The sequence below is a fragment of the Lytechinus variegatus genome, chromosome 8, assembly GCF_018143015.1.
Source record: "Lytechinus variegatus isolate NC3 chromosome 8, Lvar_3.0, whole genome shotgun sequence".
Classification (NCBI taxonomy): Eukaryota; Metazoa; Echinodermata; class Echinoidea; order Temnopleuroida; family Toxopneustidae; genus Lytechinus; species Lytechinus variegatus.
In genome coordinates this window covers 17,866,804-17,887,356 of record NC_054747.1, presented here as the reverse complement: position 1 = coordinate 17,887,356, position 20,553 = coordinate 17,866,804, and the positions used below count along the sequence as shown (strand labels likewise).

Below are 20,553 nucleotides of genomic sequence, written 5' to 3'. Positions count from 1 at the left end.
AGGGCTGGTGACGAGGTCAAAACACAACCATGTACCCTCGCCTTCCAGCTCTAGCGGACCAATCATAGCTGAGGAAGCTGCACATATCATGGTTCATGACTTCGTCAAACCACTCATGCGAAATCCTTATCTCCTATCCTTAGAAAAAAAAAAAAAAAAAAAAACCCACTAAAACTAAATTCCCTATGCATTGTTTCGCAGACGTGTCAGCTTTTCATCTAAAACATCAAAATCTAGTCCCTGGATTCTATACACACGTTGAGATGCTTTCTATTTTATTATGGGATACTGGACAAATTCTTTTATCCCTCACACCTAATTGCCCCCGACAACACAATGTCATTCAATTATGTAGGAACTCCTCATTTGATTATAAAAGGTGCTTTCAATGACCTAATTTCACTAGGACAGCCTTTCTATGGAATATCAATTAGGCTTGCATTCTTAAAATCAATAAAAATTCATGTTTATAATAGTACGTAATGACTGCTAAAATATGTTCACCTTGCTTTCCTAAATGTTTTGACTATCAAGAAGTACATTTTGTAATACAAAGAATTAGACCAGTGATGGGGGACAAGAGAGTACTGACCTTTTCCTAACAATTAAAAGCAGATTCCATTCTCAAAACCCTCCCTCATTTGTTGACGAGGTACTCCTATTCTCCCATAGTATTGTATTTTTGTTTTACTACTGAAACAAATTCTGTAACAAATGAAGGTCAGGAGGAACAAAGGGGTGTATTGACCACTCCCAACATTCAAGCAAACTTCATTCAGACACACCTCCCCTATTAGTTGGTGAAGTATTCCTTCACCAACCATGCCACAAACACACACCCCCCTCGTGCACCCACCCACACACACACACGCATCCATCATACATACACACACATGCACCTTTCATGTCTCAATGTATTATCACGAAGGAAAATTCTCCCTGAGCCCAAACTTGTGTACCAAAGTGTAAAAATGACCACAGGATTGTGATTTTCTTTTGCATAGTCAGCCTCCCTCACCCCCCACTTTGAAAGCCGTTCCGCGGCCCCTGTTTGTAGGGTAACCCCCCGGCCCTGACATGTGTTATTAGACTAAGAAGTACAGTAGACCCTGGGGGGGGGCCACTTCCATTCACGAGTGGATACCATGCGCGACCATGGGGTCTCGAAAAGCACCCTAAACACGTAATTTCCATTTTCTGAAAATGCACCCCTTAACAAGTATTGGCGTGTGAAACCCTACCCTTAACAAGTATTGGAAACAAAACGATACTCTTGGCAAATATTCCCTGAAATGAACCCCTAAACAAGTACAGGAATGTTTTATTGTTACGGGTCCTTCGGTCGTCTGTTTTACCTTATTTGGTTTAGTACGACCCCACCTTCTACACCTCGCGCAAATCGGACTCTAAACACGAAGTTTTGGGGCAAAAAGGACATCCTTTATAAAACATTTTAATTTTTTTTTATCATCCCCGCATATTCGACCCTAAACACGTAATTTTCCTAGCGAAATAGATACCCTTTTTTCATTATTTTTGTGTTTTTGACACCCTTATCACGTTACGTACGTAACGTGCCCTATCGTGAAAAAGACATCCTTTTTACGTGTTTTTTTGGTCGCGCATGGTATCCACTCACCAATGTAAGTGCCCCCCCCCCGGGCAGTAGACCAATTACTTTTAGACCATGTGCATATAAACCAAGGAGACTACTGGATCCTGCAACATACATATGTTGCTTTTTTTGCTTGAAGTAGAATCAACAAAAAGGGGGGTTTTCTCTCAGCTCTCCGGATCGAAAACCCCGAAGAGTGAAAAAAAATGAGCAGGGAATATTAAAGCTTGGTTTACGTTGCTAAATTCCACAATTTCATGAAAAGGGCTTCATTTTATTTGGCTGACAGGCAGTGGCTTAATAAACCCAGAATCTGGAGATGGGTGGACACGGCTTATCGGGCAAAATTTTTTATTACAATGGTCGAATTTTGTGATAGATTGATGGTAAATTTTCAAAAAATTGTAACTTATTTCACCATTCCCCCTTCCCTTCTCTTTATTTCTTGGTCATTATTATTTTATTTTATTTTTTATTTATTTATTTTTTTTTTTTTTTTTTTGGGGGGGGGTAAGCGTCCCAAGCCCCCCCCCCTTCCATCTGTACGTCACTGCTGACTGGGTAATGGAAGACTGGTACATGACTGATTGTCAGCAAAGCTCGGTCTTTATTCACAAGAGCATATGGGGTTCACATGAAACCATGGGCGGAAATCCCAGGGGGGACGTGTCCCCCCTACTCAAAATAGTAGGAGGGACACAATATCAAATGTCCCCCTACTATTTTGGGTCTTTGGTGATGCTAAGAAATATATCACTCAAAATGGGAATAAAACCTGCGTTTTGTTTGGGACGAGATGACCCTTTTTTTTGCTTGTCAAATATATTTTCGTCAAAATTACCTTAAATTTTAGGTAATAGCCTTTTTGTCTTTTTTTTTTGCTTGTCAAATTTTCCAGACCCTTGTCCCTCCTACGTTTTGGGAGAGATTTCCGCCCCTGCATGAAACCAGAAATTATTATTACTGGATTCCTCTTCCGAATCCTTGTAAAATATATTGATGGACATCAACGGAGTACTAATATGTATACATAGTTTTATAACCGGCCATGTTATTGTTTTGTACTTCTTTTGAATGTTTTTACATTTACGTTTTATTTTTTAAATGATTGAAATAAATTAAAACGAATTTGCATAGGGATAGAAAGCCTATTATATTTGTTGTTTCAATATGTTGTTTGAGTTTCATTATTTTTTAAAGAGGGAGTAATAGATATTAAATTCTTGATACACTAAAATATCTAAAATAAGACACTGGATTAACATTTAACAAAATCGTCCATTTAATCGTCGAGATATACTTTCTCTTCCATTCTCAAAAAGTTACCATAATGTTGAAGCTGCTCTGAATGACTGAAATCTACAGTATACAAATAATATGGATGAGCATGTGACCAATCCCCCCGAACCAACAATAACTCTCTGAAAATCGCCAAAATAGTAATTTGGTCTTTAAAAAGCAAAAATTAAGAAATCATTTTTTCTGAAAGAGTAATTATTCTTCTGTCGACATTCTGAAGTTCTTAAGTTGAACCCGGGGGGGCCACTTACATTGACGAGTGGATACCATGCGCGACCAAAAAAACACGTAAAAAGGATGTCCTTTTCACGATAGGGCACGTTACGTACGTAACGTGAAAAGGGTGTCAAAAACACAAAAATAATGAAAAAAGGGTATCTATTTCGCTAGGAAAATTACGTGTTTAGGATCGAATTTGCGGGGATGATAAAACAAAATTAAAATGTTTTATAAAGGATGTCCTTTTTGCCCCAACACTACGTGTTTAGAGTCCTATTTGAGCTAGGTGTAGAAGCAAAGGACCCGTAACCAAAGGACCCGTAACAATAAAACATTCCTGTACTTGTTTAGGGGTTCATTTCAGGGAATATTTGCCAAGAGTATCGATTTGTTTCCAATACTTGTTAAGGGTAGGGTTTGACACGCCAATACTTGTTAAGGGGTGCATTTTCAGAATATGGAAATTACGTGTTTAGGGTGCTTTTCGAGACCCCATGGTCGCGCATGGTATCCACTCGTGAATGGAAGTGGCCCCCCCCCCCCCGGGGTAAAGCCGCGATGACCGAAGGACCCGTAACAATAAAACATTCCTGTACTTGTTTAGGGGATCATTTCAGGGAATATTTGCCAAGAGTTTTGTTTCCAATACTTGTTAAGGGTAGGGTTTCACACGCCAATACTTGTTAAGGGGTACATTTTCAGAAATGGAAATTACGTGTTCAGGGTGCTTTTCGAGACCCCATGGTCGCGCATGGTATCCACTCGTGAATGGAAGTGGCCCCCCGGGAAGTTGAATAAACGACAAGACACAAGAGTTTCTTTAACACCAATTTTGCTGGGGACTGCATAATTAAGAGATCATGCGTGAAGTTTTCATTGATTTTGTTTGGTTCAATCAAATACCTGTGAGGGTTAATGGTGATCAAAGTTGACGAGTTATATTTAAAGGACAAGTCCACTCCAACGAAAACTTGATTTGAATTAAAAGAGACAAATTCAAAAAGCATAACACTGAAAATTTCATTAAAATCGGATGTAAAATAAGAAAGTTATGGCGTTTTAAAGTTTCGCTTATTTTCAAAAATTTTTGTATGAACGAGCCAGTTACATCCAAATGAGAGAGTTAATGACATCACTCACTCACTATTTCTTTTGTATTTTATTATATGAAATATGAAATATTTTTATTTTCTCGTCATTGTCATGTGAAATGAAGTTTCATTCCTCCCTGAACACATGGAATTCCATTATTTTAACATTGTGTGCTTCAGGCAAGGAGGTCCTAATCGTCAAATTCGTAAAAATTGAAATAATGTATAATTCAAACAATAAAAAAACAAAAGAAGTAGTGAGTGAGTGACATCATCGACTCTCTCATTTGGATGTAACTGGCTCGTTCATATAACAATTTTGTTGAAAATAAGCGAAAGTTTGAAATGTCATAACTTTCTTATTTTACATCCGATTTTGATGAAAATTTCAGCATTTTGCTTGTCTGATTTTTCTCTATTGATTCAAATCAACATTTTTCTGAGGTGGACTTGACATTTAAAGCTCAGGCTCAATGAAAAAATAAAAATTCATTTTGAACGACTTATTGTTGGTTTTGATGTGCTTGCAATGGTCACAATGTACACATTGGAATAACGAGATGACAATAATGATGATAATATGAATATAAACATAAGCAGTAATAACAACAATATTGATATTAATGATAATGAAACAAGCACAAACATAGTTATGAAATCATTAGAACAACGGTAATAAGGATAATAATTGTTATAATACTACTACTACTACTAATGATAATAGTAATAATTGTAATAACCAGAACAATGACAGTGATAATGTTTACAATATAAACTAAAGATAATGAATATGATAACAATAGTCATGATAGTGATGATGTATATTTTGTGACGGTCTGTAGTAGTTCTTTTTATTGCCAATCTACCGTTGAGGCCGAAATGTTGCTACCCTACGTGTATGAACCAACCAACACATTTATTTATGATATACTAGGTGTATCAAAGAGAGAGAGGGAGGGGAGAAAAAAGATTATATATTATATATTACTTGGATAGTGAAGCCTATGTCATATGAAGAACGACGTCTTGGATTCTACAGCAGGAAGATTTTAAGGGGAATTCCAACAACCATTTTTTTTAAATTAAACTGAAGAGAAAAAAAAATAAAACAAGTATTACAGTGAACATTTCATATTGATTATATATTTTCAATTTGTATGTATTATTGAGAATGACATAGGACTTTGTTATCTTTGATTATGTATCATTACTTCGATTGTATTTTGTATTATTTTGTGAACGGAGTTTAATACAATTTTAAATCTCATATCTTGAAATCGGAAGTACAATGAGTAATGGCAATTTGAATTTTCGATTTATTTCACTAAATAGTTATCCTTGGCTATGTAACCCAAGGGTTTGCAATCAATCGCTAAATACCAATGACCAATCAAGATCCTTGTTGCATGCGCTCTCTGTTTAACATACTGACAGGGAACCAATCAGTGCGGTTCTTTCATACTTGCAATTCATCGCAAACCTTCGTGTTACGGAGCCCAAGTTGGTATGCAAATGAGGGAATTCATGGGGTCATCCACTCACTATTTTTTTCTGTATTTTGTTACGTGAGATAAAAAAATGTTTAAATTTTTCCTCATTGTAAAGTGGAACAAGATTCAATTCCCCCATGTCCCCCCTGAACATGTAGAGTAACATTATAGAAATATTTTTTTTTCAAACATAGTGTGTGTGCGTCACATTATTGGTAACCTCATTTGCATATTGCCCGTATTGCGCATATATTACAGTCTCGTAAAGTAAGCAAAACTTAAACTTGCTTTTATTTATACAATTGCGATTATACTTTAATCATTAAGCTTCAGAGATTTCATTTTTATGACATTTGTGGGAAATTTGCATTTTGTATTCAAAGTGTGACAAATGATATCATCATAAACAAACTTATCTAATGGAATAAGTGACTTCTCCTTTGAAAGATGCATCTTACATTTTTTAAAGAAAGAGATTCTTAGATAAAGAGAAATTATAAACAAACAAAAAAAAACAAAGAACCCACCCCTTACTGATTATTGAGCAATGGCAACTGTTACTTCAATTCTTTCATGCAATCCTTTCTTTCTCATGCCACAGTGGATACTGGTTATTTTCTATAGCTATTACTTCATAATAATATTATGTCACTAATTGCTTGTAAAAATGATCAGCAAATCTGAAGCACTTTGCATTCAAATATTACACCGACGCTAATGTTGATGAAGTAATAATCGAGACATAAACAAATGAAATCCAATTGACAAACAAGTTTTGCCTTCAAGAAGTATTTTGTAGCACTCTTTTCATTTGTCAACTTGCAACTTCTTGACCACACTGAATGTGGCCTGTAGACACGGCTACTCCGCCATGCAGCTGAGAAACTGGCAAGATTCAGCAGGACCAAATAAGGATCCTATGGTCTCGATGATCTGACGCAGGTCCTTTATACACTGAAATGAAAATCATGAAAAATGGACAAAGTCACAGGAGTTACAGGAGGATCAAATTTGATATTTTAAAAGCAAATAACTAATTTTTACTATAAAAAACATTTGCATTCGTAATCTCCACATTAACCATGCATGTTAACTGGTTTAGTGCATGCCCTACTGGAAAGAACAGTGTCCCACAGTGAGTGACACAGTGTGTTCGCAGTGTGGAACACAAGAGAAATCACTTTCACACTGTTCAATTGGGCTACTCGAATTAAAACAAATACCTTTGTGCCACACCACAGTCGAAAATAGGGACTCCGGAACTAAATATTGGTCTTAAAAATTGGGGTCTCCGGAACGGCCCTTGAATCAATAATTGCTAAAAATCCATTGCTCTGGAACTGACCAAATACAAAATGGGGGTTTAGCTCTAGAACTCATATGACCCCTCGTCGATAGAGCCGCCGTCCTGAGCAGATGGACGCGTACTGGAACGATAAACCACACATTTGAGGGTCACTGGAACGGGGGGAAATGGGAATTTCTATGACTTTCTAAATTGGTGATGCTCTGGGACGGAAATTTAGGCTGAAAATGTGAGTCTCGACCGCGGCACATACGTATCAGATACATTTGTGCTAAGAAGCCCCCCCCCCCCCCGACATAGCTTCCCAGGGACATGGTTTGCGGGAGGGTGTCGATATTACCAGGGCCCCGTTCCGTAAAAGTTACTATTAGGGCAATTTGGCCATCCAATGGTAACTACCATGTTAATGATGCTCAACAGCCAATTAAAATCAGTTACCACAAGTGAAAAGAGAATGAAATGAAACTATCCATTAGCCTACCTTTCGCTGGTCCCTCTTTGACGGAAGTGCGCGGCACAGGATCATCCCTTCAGACCGACCCTCCCCGTCAGACTGTGTTTTAAGATGTAAAAATGAAATAGAAAAACGTCATCAAAAATAAGCTTTCATCGATATAACACGAGAAAATTAAACTAAATAAACAAAACCCCAAAATTAGCAAAATGTAAAAAAAAACCGAAAGAAATTATGGTTATGTAGAATATAATTTTTGATACAAGCTACATTTTGCACTTCCGACAAATGCTCCTCCTGCAGCAGCCTGTTGCATAAAACTTTTTACCTGAGAAAACTCTGGTAAAAACCAAAAACTAATGTTAGTCTAATTTCTGCCATTGACTTTAACACAGGACAAAAACTCAGGTAAAAAAATACAAGAGTTTTTTTCAGGTAAAAAGTTTTATGCAACAGGCCCCTGTATTTTCTCTGAAGATGTAATGGGGGAGTTGGAATGGGGTGGGAGTTAGAGTTGTGATGAAAGGCTTAAGGTAAGATTTGACGCTCGGCTTTCAGTAGAAGCAATTGTCGCGGAGCAAATATGAAACAAATCTTTGATCCATACATTTGTCGTGACTTACCTCATTGGTATTGGAGGGATCGAGAGATTTTCGGAGTTTGCACACATCACACATCAGCTGCAAAGGAAAGAAAACAAAACTGTCAAGAAAATTATCCAATTGGCCTATAATCTGACGCATTTTCCATGTTCAAGATTGATGTATACGCCTATTGTATTTTTCTCCCTAAAAATGAAGAGAGAGTGAGACAGGCAGACATAGTGCATGGATGAAGGCAGAAAAATAAATTAGACAGAGAAGCGAGAGGTCGATAAAGAGAGATGGAGACAAAGTCAGAGAGACAGAGCAATAGAGAGAGATAGAGACAGACAGACAGATTGAGACAGAACAAGAAAGAGCTGGAAAGAGAGAGGGGGAGAGGGGAGAGAGAGGGTGCAAAGAGAGGGGAAGATATTGTATTCTGTATATACATTTATGTACGACGTATTTTTTCACGATTTCATATTCTCTTATGCAGTTATGTTGAACTTGATAGTAATGAAATTTATTATTTTCACTTTCATTCAAAATACTGTATACACTATTCTATTCAGATGACGTCCAGTTGTTGTTTCCTGAAATAATAATAATCAAAGTAATTGGTTGACATTGGTTTTACGTAAAAAAATCTGAGCTAGAAGGTCACACTTGTCACCTGTGTCTGTGATATGTTACAAAAATGAAGCCCAGAAAAAATTGCGTTCGAAAATAATTATTTAGTGCTTCAAAATGTGAAATATAAAGTGACCAGAAACACCATCTTAATTTTATCCCATACACTTATGTGTACCATTTAGGCGTCTATAAGACGCCTATTTACAAAATCGGGGTTTGCCTTGTAGTTTTAGCTTTTCATTCTCAATAATGGTTGTTTTCAGGGTTTATTAGTTCTAATACATGCACTTGCACACATGTTTCATCTTGAGTTGATAATTTTTTAAATCGGCTGCTCACAAAGTTAAACAATACCTTTAATCTAAAGAGGATGATACAAGTACTTACTTTCATTTCAGCTGCAGTCATGTTAGCATCCAATCGTTCAGACAGATCATTGACAGCATTGGGTGGGTTGTCCAGGTTCCTGAACTGATCGTACTCTTCCTCGTCGTAGATCTCTGTGTCAATACGATATTTGATGAGGAAGTAATAATCATAATGATGATAATAGTGATGATGATGATGATAATAATAATAATAATAGCTGGATTTATGAAGCGCTCTTTGCCTGAGGATACAAAGCGCTGCTATTATTATTACACCGGCTTTAGCTCGAGCTACCATCACCGGCGCTCAGTACATGCAAGGAATTAATCCTGACGGGTACCCATTGACCTCACTTGGGTCGAGCGCAGCACATAGTATGGATAAATTTCCTGCAGAAATAAAACACGCCTTGGATAGGATTCGAACCCACGACCCTCTGTTTGAAAGGCGAAAGTCGGAACCACATAGGACAAACAAACACGTGGCGGTTCAAAAGCTGAAAAAAGATGGAACCTACCCTGTGCATGTATAACAGAAATCAAAGTAGATCCTAAATGAAGTAGGTCAAAAATGCACAGTCAGTTTTACCGATTCTGTTTGTCGATCCCCGTGCGATAATCATTTAAAAAGGAAAAGAGATGAATAACCGCACCCTTTTCCCGGTGCTATGGCTTTTCGTAGCTGGTCGCGAAAAAATTGAACCATTCAAAATTTATCTACGATCAATATGATTACCACGACAGAATCTGATACGCTTTGGATACGACTGCTTTGATTGCTCCACCATCAAGACCACAAATTTAATCGTGACAATGGGAACTATAGGTTTACGATCAATACGATTGCCATGATTGAGTTGACAGGATTCGATACGATCTTCTACGATCTTTTACGATCACTATGATTATGCCACGAGTAAGACCAATGTTTCTATCGTGATGCAAATCGTGACAGTAGGAACTAGGTATTACGATCAATACAATTACCATGACTTTTTTTAACAAGTGCACACCTAGTGATCAATAATGCATATAGCATTTCCATTTATTTGAAAGCAGGATAAAAGAGCATCGGAGATTAAATGCCTTGCTCATGGGCATAGGTGCCGCGGCCAGGTATCGAACCCCGGACTTTCCATGTATAGCCAGGCGCCTTAGACCTCTCGGCCACGGCACCTCCATGACTGAGTCGATAGGATCTGATACGATCTTTTACGATCACTATGATTATGCCACGAGTAAGACCAATGTTTCTATCGTGATGCAAATCGTGACAATAGGAACTAGGTATTATGATCAATAAAATTACCATGACTGAGACGATAGGATCTGATACGATCTTTTACGATCACTATGATTATGCCACGATGAAGACCAAGTTTTCTATTGTGACGAATTGTGACAGTGGAAACTAGGTATTACGATCAATACGATTACCATGACTGAGTCAACAGGATCTGATACTATCTTCTACGATCCTTTACGATCACTATGATTATGCCACGAGTAAGACCAATGTTTCTATCGTGACGCAACTCGTGGCAATAGGAAACTATGTGTAAATAAGATCTTACTACGAATACACCAACACTGACCCCTAACATTTACCTCGTAGATTCCAATCTGTGGAGGAAATGGCACGCCTCTTTCGACCAACCATAACGAGTGGAATCAATACAGGTGACAATTCGATCAAAAGTGCAGCAATCCCACCTATGAGCACTGCTGTTCCTGCTACAACAGCGGTGTCTGTAGAATGTGAAAATTAATAGAGGTGAAAATTTTAAGAGGAATGAAAAATATGTAATTCATACCAGTGTTTTAGAATTAGTAAATGGTATTGATTTTTTCACCTGATTGCTATGAAAGCACGAATGCTTGTAAACTAGAAACCAGAGGACCGACGCACAGTGGGCCAGAATGAGTTGAAAGTTCGCCAAAATTACATTCCATGTTATATTTTTACTTAAGCATGTGGATGAAGGGTGATTTTGGGGCGTAGAATCGAGTGAACATAATTTAAAGCCGATATGACGTCAGTTTGATACCAAATTTAATTGGCTACTTAAAACCTATCTGTGAAAAGACAAATTACGCCAAAACCAATGTACAGTATATAAACTTCGTGTTATGTGTTACTCTAAGATTGACCAGAGTGAATGTTGGTTAATGCTTCTTACATGCCTAAAAAGTGTGTATGAGATCCTGAAAATAATTTTATGGCATCAAAATGATCATTAGATTTAAAGGAAATACTTAAAAATCTGAAAAATATTAACCGTGCTTTATCAAGCGGCGTAGACTTGGGTAAAACGCAAAGTATACACCACGAATGTTTTACTATGAGGAGGGTTTTTGGCTGAAAATATTCTACAAGTAACTTTAATCTCTGGAAGAGGGGCGGGTAGTCCTAATATGCGTTATCAACCTTTATTTTGTTTGCATTATGCCCGAAATTCATGTCTTTTAATGGAATGGAATGGAAGGGGAATCGTCCTCGCCGTGCAAAAATTAACGGCAATGTACCCCCATGCGGTGCGCTACGATGACTGCGCGGTATAAAAATAACCGTTTTTGAACAGGTTTTGGGGGTGTTGTGTCAAGTAAAATGGGCTCTAACATGAAAACAGGCAAAAATGGGCAGCTAAATTAATATTGACTTAAAGCTTAGACATCTAGCAAAATGATGATGATAGAATTTAAACGGAAATCCACGGAAATCTTAACTTGTAAATGCAAAATACATGGATTATCAGCCTATTTCGAGGAATAATTATCCTATAAACCTCCTGACATGTGGCTTTTATCTACTTTGCACTCTTTCACACGAAAAAGAATATATCAGGATTATGTGGGTGCCGTTTCAGATTCCTTCATGAAAAACCTCCTGTGAAATGGCTTGTTTTTAAGTTGTCATGTACGCGGCATTTCACAAAATGTCAAATTTTATGATTTGAGGTAGGAAATAACAACCCTTATGCAAATTCCCGAATGAAAAACTTTGCAAAAGTGTTCGTCAAAATGTTGTCTTTCAGCTGGGCATGACAAAAATTAAATATCTGAAATTGCCCAAAATGGCTTTTGGCGAATTTTAGTTTCGCTCCGGCCCACTGTGCGACGGATTAAAGTCCTCTGCGAAGGACCTGGTTTGAGGTTTAAATGATTTTCCATAGCGCATCGATTGGGAATCGAACCCGAAATACGGAGCTCCCGCTCTACCGAGTAACGACTGAGCTATCTCACCTCACAATTCTATAAGTATTCTATGTTTACGTTTTGTAATGTTCACTTTTTTTGTTACGTTATTATGTCATTCAATGAATTTCCTTTTGTAGCAAGAATTGTCCAGTGGATCGATACATAGAGTTATGGCGTTATGACACGATAGCATAATTTCTTAGCAAACGCTTTCTGGACCGTTGAAAATCTATTGGAAATGCCCATCAAGTTACAGGTCATTGTCGAAAAAATATGGACCCGGAGAGCAAATCGTTTTTAAAATTCGGACCAGACGTCAATTGCAAATGTTTCGTTTGCGCAGAGTAGACGACACCGCTGTTCTAATTTTATCAATTTTCGACAAAGACTGCTTTGTTATGGAGGGCTTTTAACAAATAGCTTATCAGCTTTGTAGAACGCGTTTGCGTAGTGTTTGCAAAAATGCACTATTGAATGAACATACAAATGAATGAATGGATGGATGAATGAATGAATAAATAAATGGATGAATGAATGAATAAATGGATGAATGAATGAATAAATGGATGAATGAATGAATGAATAAATGGATGAAGGAATGAATCATTTGATGATTTAATGAACGAACGAATGATTGATTGAATGAATAAATGAATGAATTAATAAATGAACGGAAGAATGAATGAATGGATAAATGAATGAAGAGATGAATGGATAAATGAATTAATGAATGAACGGACGAATGAATTGATGGAGAAATGAATGAATGAACTAACGAATAGCCGATGAATAAATAAATGAAAGAAAGACAAAAAAGAATGAATGAAATGAATGAACGGACGGGTGAATGAATGAATGAATGAATAAATGAATGAGTGAATGAATGCATGATGGATATTGAACTAACGAATAACTGAATGGATGAATGAATGAACTAACGAATGAATAAGTGATTGAATGAGTGAAAGAGTGAATGATTGATTGAATGAATGATTGAATAAATAAATGGATGGATGGATGAATAAATGAAATTAATGAATGAGAGAATGAATGAATGAGTGAATAAATGATTTAATGATTGAATGAGTGAGTGAGTGAATGATTGATTGATTGAATGAATGAATGAAATGAATAAGTAAATGATTGATTGATTGATTGACTGAATGGATGGATGGATGAATGAATGAATTAATAAATGAATGATTGATTAATTGAATGAATCAATGGATAAATGAGTAAATGGATGAAGGAATGAATTAAAGAATGAATTAATAGGTAAATAATTGATTTAATGACTTACCCCTCACAATTTCAGGGTCTAGAGAAACTTCTGGGAAGCCAATATCGTTCCTGGGATAAGACGGTGGATCTGAACAGAACCCTTGGCTTTTACAAATTTCTTTCGACGTCTATATGTGGAGAAGACAGAACGTTCGTGTAAAACGTGATAAATAAGTGTTACTTATTGACTTTCTGCAGTGATTAGTGTCATATTTCATCACTTTCCTCTAATTTTGTTCATTTTTTCCTTTTTCCTTGGTCTTGGAACTAGAGGCAAGGTCCTATCTATACTCCAGCGGACTAATATGATTAAACCTTGATCTCGTATCTACACTGTAAAAAAATGGTAAAATTTTGACCAGCCAGCAGGGTAACTGTGTCCAACCAATTTGAGGCAGTATTTTTCCAGCATATTGTCCAGTAAGGTTAAAAAATAAGCAGCAACTACTTTAGAGTGGGCGAAATTTTTCATCACACTGGATAAATAAAAATGCCCCCTAAATGCCGAATGTTGGTTAGACATATAATTACCCCCATGGAGCATTTTACCCAATATTTTTTTTTAGAGGGTAAGATGTCTTTGAGGCAATTCTGGGGAGCGTTTCTTGAAATGACTTGTCGGATGTTATCTTACAAGTTCCATTTTATCCAACAGTTACCATAGTAACAGTGCTTCTCAGCCAATCAAAATCAATAAAAGTTGTCAGACAAAAATGTTGATGAAATGCTCCCCTACTTCGATATGATATTAAATGCAAGCTAAACCTTAAGGGACCGTGAGAAAACATCAATACTCTATCTCCGAATGAGATAGCCTTTATAGCCAGAGCATTCGGCGCTGTTATATTCCTAAACACGCCCACAATGCGCCTTAAAACATAGACTGACTTACGAGGCGATCAGTATTTTAAACGCCTTAAAACATAGACTGACTTACGAGGCGATCAGTATTTTAAATGCACATTTCCCTAGTCTGTATTTTCAAACCCTGGATTGGCACACAAGCAGATGATCTTCTACATGGTTTAAAATCGTGCAGGGATATTCAAATCCCTTGAAATTCATTTCTTATTTTCTTGTTGGTTAATAATTTCATTCTTTTCCATACAAAGTAAAAACATTGAATAGTTTAATATTTTGCCATTTTTTACGCAATGTTGCGTTGAAATTTACGCTTTAAAACATGCATTTTGCCCAATATCAGGGGCGGAAATCTCTTCCAAAAAAGGTGGGGGGACAAGGGGCTGGAAAATTTGACAAGAAAAAATAAAGGTTATTTTAAGGTCATATGACGAAAATAAATTTGACAAGCAAAAAAAAAAGGGTTATCATCCCAAACGTAAGGTCATCTAGTCCTTACATACAAGTTTTATTTTGATTTTGAATGATGTTTTTCTTAGCATCATAAAAGACCACAAATAGTAGGGGGACATTTGATATTGTGTCCCCCCTACTATTTTCAGTAGGGGGGGGGCACGTCCCCTGTCCCCCTGGGATAAGCGCCCATGCCCAATATGGAGTAAAACTAAATCACCCAGCAAACATGCATGTTTCCTTTTTACCCAATATCGGTTAAATTTTTTTTCTCATAATTTTTTTGAGGTTAGGTAGGCATAAGCGAGTCAATATTACCACTAAGTTTGAACTGATTTCATTGGCAGCTCCAGCCAGGCTCTCGCACAATACGTCTTCGTCATCTTGGTCAACTGCATCACGGCAAGAACGCTTTTAGGAAAAAACAAACAAAAAATAACTAAACATTTGTCCTGATTTATTATCATATATACCTTTGTCATTTATATAAAATGCTTTACTTTTATTACACTGTAAAAAATGAAGTGCTAAATATATTGGCACTTCATTTTTTTTACAGTGTAATAATAACAACAACAACAACAATAATATCGCAGTTCTTGTCTGGCACATATCACATAGCGTTCCTATGCGCTTCTAAAAGACTTGAATATCATTATCCTGTCTTTAGGAAAATAAAAAATGAAATAATGATGGCATGACTTTGATGATAAGAGTGATAACAAAAAATGATCATGACATTTTTATTTGAGGGATGAAAATTATAACGGAAGGTCTTTATTAATAATAATACATTTCCGGAGGGTCGAGTGTAGATTAGGTACACTAATGCCATGACCCGATAATAGCGAGTTGTCGCACCGCCACGCAGAGCTCTTTAAAGAACATAGAAAATCTATTGTTAAATGCCATCTATGACAATGAGCAACCAAGAAGCCTTTGGCGAACAAATTGTGAATCAAAGCAGAGGTTTCGTCCAAGGAGTCTGAACAATGGACATATTTAAAAACGATTTGTCTACTCCAAAACTTAGGACCAACTCATGTTCCGGTTCACCAATAGTCGAAATGACCTCCAAGCTGTCAATTGTCATTTGACGGGCATTTTCAATACATTTACTGTGTTTTAAAATTCGTTCTAAGTGGCGGTGCAAAAAGGTCCCTACTAGGATTTTTTTTTGTTTTAAATCATATTTATTTCTTCCTCATATCACATGTAAAAAAATATATATAACATGACATCATTAAAACATAATTATTTCAAGTTTACACATAAACATTTTAACATGGTAAGAAAATGAATATGTATGAATTTCAAATGTAAACTTAGAATTAATCTGCTCACATTTCTTTAAGAACTTATAATCACGAAGGGATAAATACAGAACAGAATCCGGGTAAAACAGGAATGTAAAAAAATCTGAGGGTCATTTGGTCGATACCACCATTACCTATCATAATCATGCAATTTACTCCTCTGATAATAAAAATTGTTTTGTTCACTTTAAAACAACCCTCTTCCCCGGCACCAGGGGGAGGGGGCCAGCGAAATTCGGACAATGCTGGGGGGGGGGTACAAATTGACTCATCAACCGTTTCGCACGAGGTCAAATTATCATAATGTAGACAGGGTTTTCAAGATTTATGGGAACGGAGTGGGGCATAAATCCGTTAAAAAAGGAGGAAAAATATCATGAAGAACCTTATTAAAACTTGTTCTAACTAAGTCACCCCCCCAAAAAAAGAGAATAAAATAGCAGGGGAAAGACCCCATACCTCCGTTATATCTGTTCCAAGGTCTCTCAAGGCATTCACAGCTGCTTTGCATGCTTCACAACTAGGCGTACCTTGGGCATGGTCTGAAAAAGGGAAAAGATAAAAAAAAGTCAAGAGCAAGATTAGTAATTGTTGTGATTAGTTTCCATGTAAGTCACAGATGTATTAAGGAAAAGTCGAGATAAATGAAATAATGGTCTGTTAGAAAAAATCAATCAAATTTTCCCTTAGGGTCTTGATAATATCATGACTCAATTGAATCAACAGGAGAGCGCAAATGGTTAAAAAGAAAGTGCGAAGCGCAGCAGGACGAACAAATGTATTAAGAGATATAAAAACATGAGAAAAGGTAGAAAGAAAAAACAGATGGGGAGGCGAAAGAATACTAAGAGAATAGAAAAAGCGAATAATTAGAGAAGAGGGGAAAGTGGAAATATGAGGAAAGGACGAAAATTAAAAAGAAAAGAGAAAGGATCACAAAAAAAATAACAAGAGATGTTATGTGACTCTGAACCGGAGATGTAAAACAAAATACCATCTGAGTGTGATTTCTTGCATAATCAGCCTCACACATTCTCCGATTTTAAAACCGCCCAACGACCCCCCTTAGAATAATAATCCGCTTTTTATATAGCGCTTAATACAATTGGAACGACGTGTCTCAGCGCTTTACAGATATATTATTACCCCCGTCATCGGATTCAATCAGTCATTCCCGCACACAATGAATGCACATCCTCCACTCCCTTAGGAGTATTCCGGTCAGTCACCGATGAGGCGCACACAGTACTGGACAAGCTAATGACTTTCACATCCTACCCGGGTACCCATTTAGCACCTGGGTCGAGAGCGCCAAAGTGTGGATTAACGCCATGCCAAAGGACACCAGACCGCGGTGGGATTCGAACACACGACCCTCTATTTACAAGGTGAGAGTCAGAACCACTACACGAGGACTCCTCCCCCTTAATAATCTGATCACACAGAATAAGATAACACCCTACCTGTTCCTAGGAGAAGGACTGCAAGCACGATGGCGCTAGTGAAGAACACGACCTTCGTCATGATGGAGGGCTAAATCTTGTGTAACTGGTAAGCGAAAACTGTCTTCTTGGAGAAATAAAGTCTTGATACCAGAATGAGGTTGGGTCTGTTATTTGGTCACATTTATACATCTCATCTGATGGCTTTCTGGCAGCGGTTCAACACCCACCGGATAGGCTCCTACCGTTCTCTGTTGCTTTAAATATCGGAAAGATTAGCGCTTACTTTTGTTCCTTGACAAGTCATGATAGCTGTTGAACTTCCTGGAGCAAAGAGAAAGAAGAAGAAAAAAAAAGAACTTGTTAAAACTCTAGATGTGACCAATCTCTGTTGCTTTAAATATCGGAAGATTACGGTTTACTTTTTTTCCTGATAGCTGTTGAACTTCCCGCAAGAAAATGAAAAACATGTTAAAACTCTAGAAAGCTTCAAAACAACCATATACCTTTCGTTTCAAAATGGTACTCCATCGGAAGCACTTGTGTTACAGATCATCCGCTCAGTTTTCTCCGGTACAAAGAAAGAATAGGAAATAAAAGAATTTAAAAACAAATCCCCAATTAATACCCGATTTGAGCAAGTTGAGAGGACGCATGACCCTAGTTTCCTATATGCTCCTATTTATTCCACGCCAACCATTGTTTAAATAAAATCAGGTACTTATTGGGGATTTTTCATTTTCAAATATTTTATATCCTTATACCCTTTTTCGGGGAGCATTAAAAACAAATAGATAAACACTTTGTAAAGTATAGCATAATTATACCTGAAAGGTCAAGTTCACCCCAGGAAAATGCTGACTTGAATAAATAGAGAAAAATCACACTAGCATAGTGCTGAAAATTCCAACAAAATCGGAAGTAAAATAAGAAAGTTATGACACTTTAAAGTTTCGCTTATTTTTCACAAAACAATGATAACGCACAACTAGGTGTGTCAGTCGATGATGTCCATCCCTCACTATTTCTTTTGTTTTTTATTGTTTGAATTATACAATATTTCATTTTTTTACTGATTTGACAATAAGGACCAACTTGACTGAACCATATAGTATTAAACAATGCTAATTCCACATGTTCAGGGAGGAATTAATCGTTGTACCACTTGACAATAGGAGAAAATAAGAATATTTCATATTTCATAATTATAATAAAATAGAAAAGAAATAGTGAGTGGATGATGTCATAGTCTCCCCATTTGCATACCAGCCAGGATGTGCATATATGTTTTGTGAAATAAAGCAAAATTTTAAAATGTCATAACTTTCTTATTTTACAGCCGATTTTGATGAAATTTTCAGTGTTCTGCTTGTTATATTTTTGTCTTTTTATTCAAATCAACTTTATGTTGGGTGGACTTGTCCTTTTTAAGAGCGTGAGCGTGTGGCCCATGTTACGATACTGCAACAAATAACAGAAGATTTTTAAATATAAAGTTTGAATTTTCCTTTTTTTTATTACAGGAAATAATTATACATAAAATAAAACAAATAATGATCTTACATAAATCTCTTGAAGTGTCCGATGTAAAATCCCGAAGTGATGATGCTATATCCAAGTAATAATCCAAATGATAAAAATCCCAGTTGACTGGCGAAAATTCACAATGATGGCGATGATGAAACTGATGTTGAAGTCCGATGAATAATAAGAGTCACTGCTACGAGTTGAAATGTCCGTGAAGACGATGTTGATGATGATTAACAGTCAATTTCAGTAATCCATGGGTTGAAGCGTGTTCATTGAACAGGTTGATGATGTTGATGATCTCGATGAGAACTGATCATTTCTCTCTCAAAATAACTGCAAACAGTTCATTGATGGTGGGCATAAACTGCTCTGATCTGATCTGGTGAAGTGATCTCATATGATGTGATGTGATCTCCTGCTCTCATATGATGAGATGGTGTGATCTAATATGATGTGATGATCATCTTGAAAAATCTGCAGCTTTATACTAATTACAAGTGTTCTAGATCATTCTCAAATTTCGACTAATCTACAAGCTTCTAGAATTGTCTTCCAAAAGAACTTTCTCCTTTCAGGAGCAGTCAAAATCCAGAACACTCTTGAATGACCTCATTGAAATCAACAGTGTAAACAAAATACCTAAGCCTATTCATTTCCACTACCAATACAATTCTATTGTTTGGCTTTTCCTTATTCAACAATAAAACTCCTTGGCCTTTAAAAATAGGCAAGGCCTGCATAATTAAAAAGACATCCTGGAATGTTCTTTACAATTCTTGGCTATCCTTAAAGGGAAATAACTAATAGATAAATGTAATTGCTTTTAAAATTCTTTTACAATTATTCATATATGTAACACCTCCCCCACCGGGGAAAAGAAAGCTTTACCGTAGTAAAGGTTTCTTTAAGATTACTTTTTCTTTTAACTGTTCAAACTCATCTTGATAAATCATTTACAGTTATCGTGTACAAAGATATAGTAATTAATGAACATGTTAAAATAAATGAACATCAAAAATGTTTTCTTCAAATGACACACTTGGTCAAAATCATGAATAATTTCACTTTTTATACTCTTGATAGAGCATCAGCAATTACATTATTCTTTCCCTTTATGTGTACAATTTTCAAAGGGAATGGTTGGAGCATTAGGCTCCATCTGTACAGTCTTTGATTCTTTGTTTTGAATTTCTCCAAAAACACAAGAGGATTGTGGTCTGTATAGACTGTAATCTCTCCATTGGTTAGATACACCTCAAACTGCTGAAGGGCTAGTACGAGACTCAGGGCCTCTTTTTCAATAGTTGAGTATTTCTTTTGAAACCGATTGAGTTTCTTAGAGAAGTAGCACACTGGTTTTTCGATGCCTTCTTCATCTTCTTGGAGCAATACTGCTCCTACTCCAACATCACA

The 20,553-nt window shown here is 36.6% G+C and overlaps 1 protein-coding gene across 1 annotated transcript; it reads right to left on the bottom strand.

Annotated features, from left to right (window-relative positions):
- Window positions 1–5,745: 5,745 nt before the first annotated feature.
- LOC121419523 lies at window positions 5,746–17,692 on the bottom strand. Its single transcript, XM_041613977.1, has 9 exons — window positions 17,632–17,692; window positions 16,628–16,710; window positions 15,171–15,263; window positions 13,558–13,666; window positions 10,668–10,808; window positions 9,079–9,191; window positions 8,098–8,154; window positions 7,502–7,573; window positions 5,746–6,668 (listed from the first exon to the last, which is right to left on the bottom strand). Exons 1-9 carry the CDS (start codon window positions 17,690–17,692, stop codon window positions 6,576–6,578), a joined length of 822 nt encoding a protein of 273 aa, XP_041469911.1. The 3' UTR covers window positions 5,746–6,575.
- Between the last annotated feature and the right edge of the window lie 2,861 nt (window positions 17,693–20,553).

Coding starts and splice junctions, on each gene's coding strand:
- LOC121419523 (XM_041613977.1), bottom strand. CDS start 17,692: ATGACGAAGGTCGTGTTCTTCACTAGCGCCATCGTGCTTGCAGTCCTT. Junction 10,809..13,557: donor AGACCCTGAAATTGTGAGGG/GTAAGTCATTAA, acceptor CACATTCTACAG/ACACCGCTGTTGTAGCAGGA. Junction 8,155..9,078: donor TGACTGCAGCTGAAATGAAA/GTAAGTACTTGT, acceptor TTTCCTTTGCAG/CTGATGTGTGATGTGTGCAA.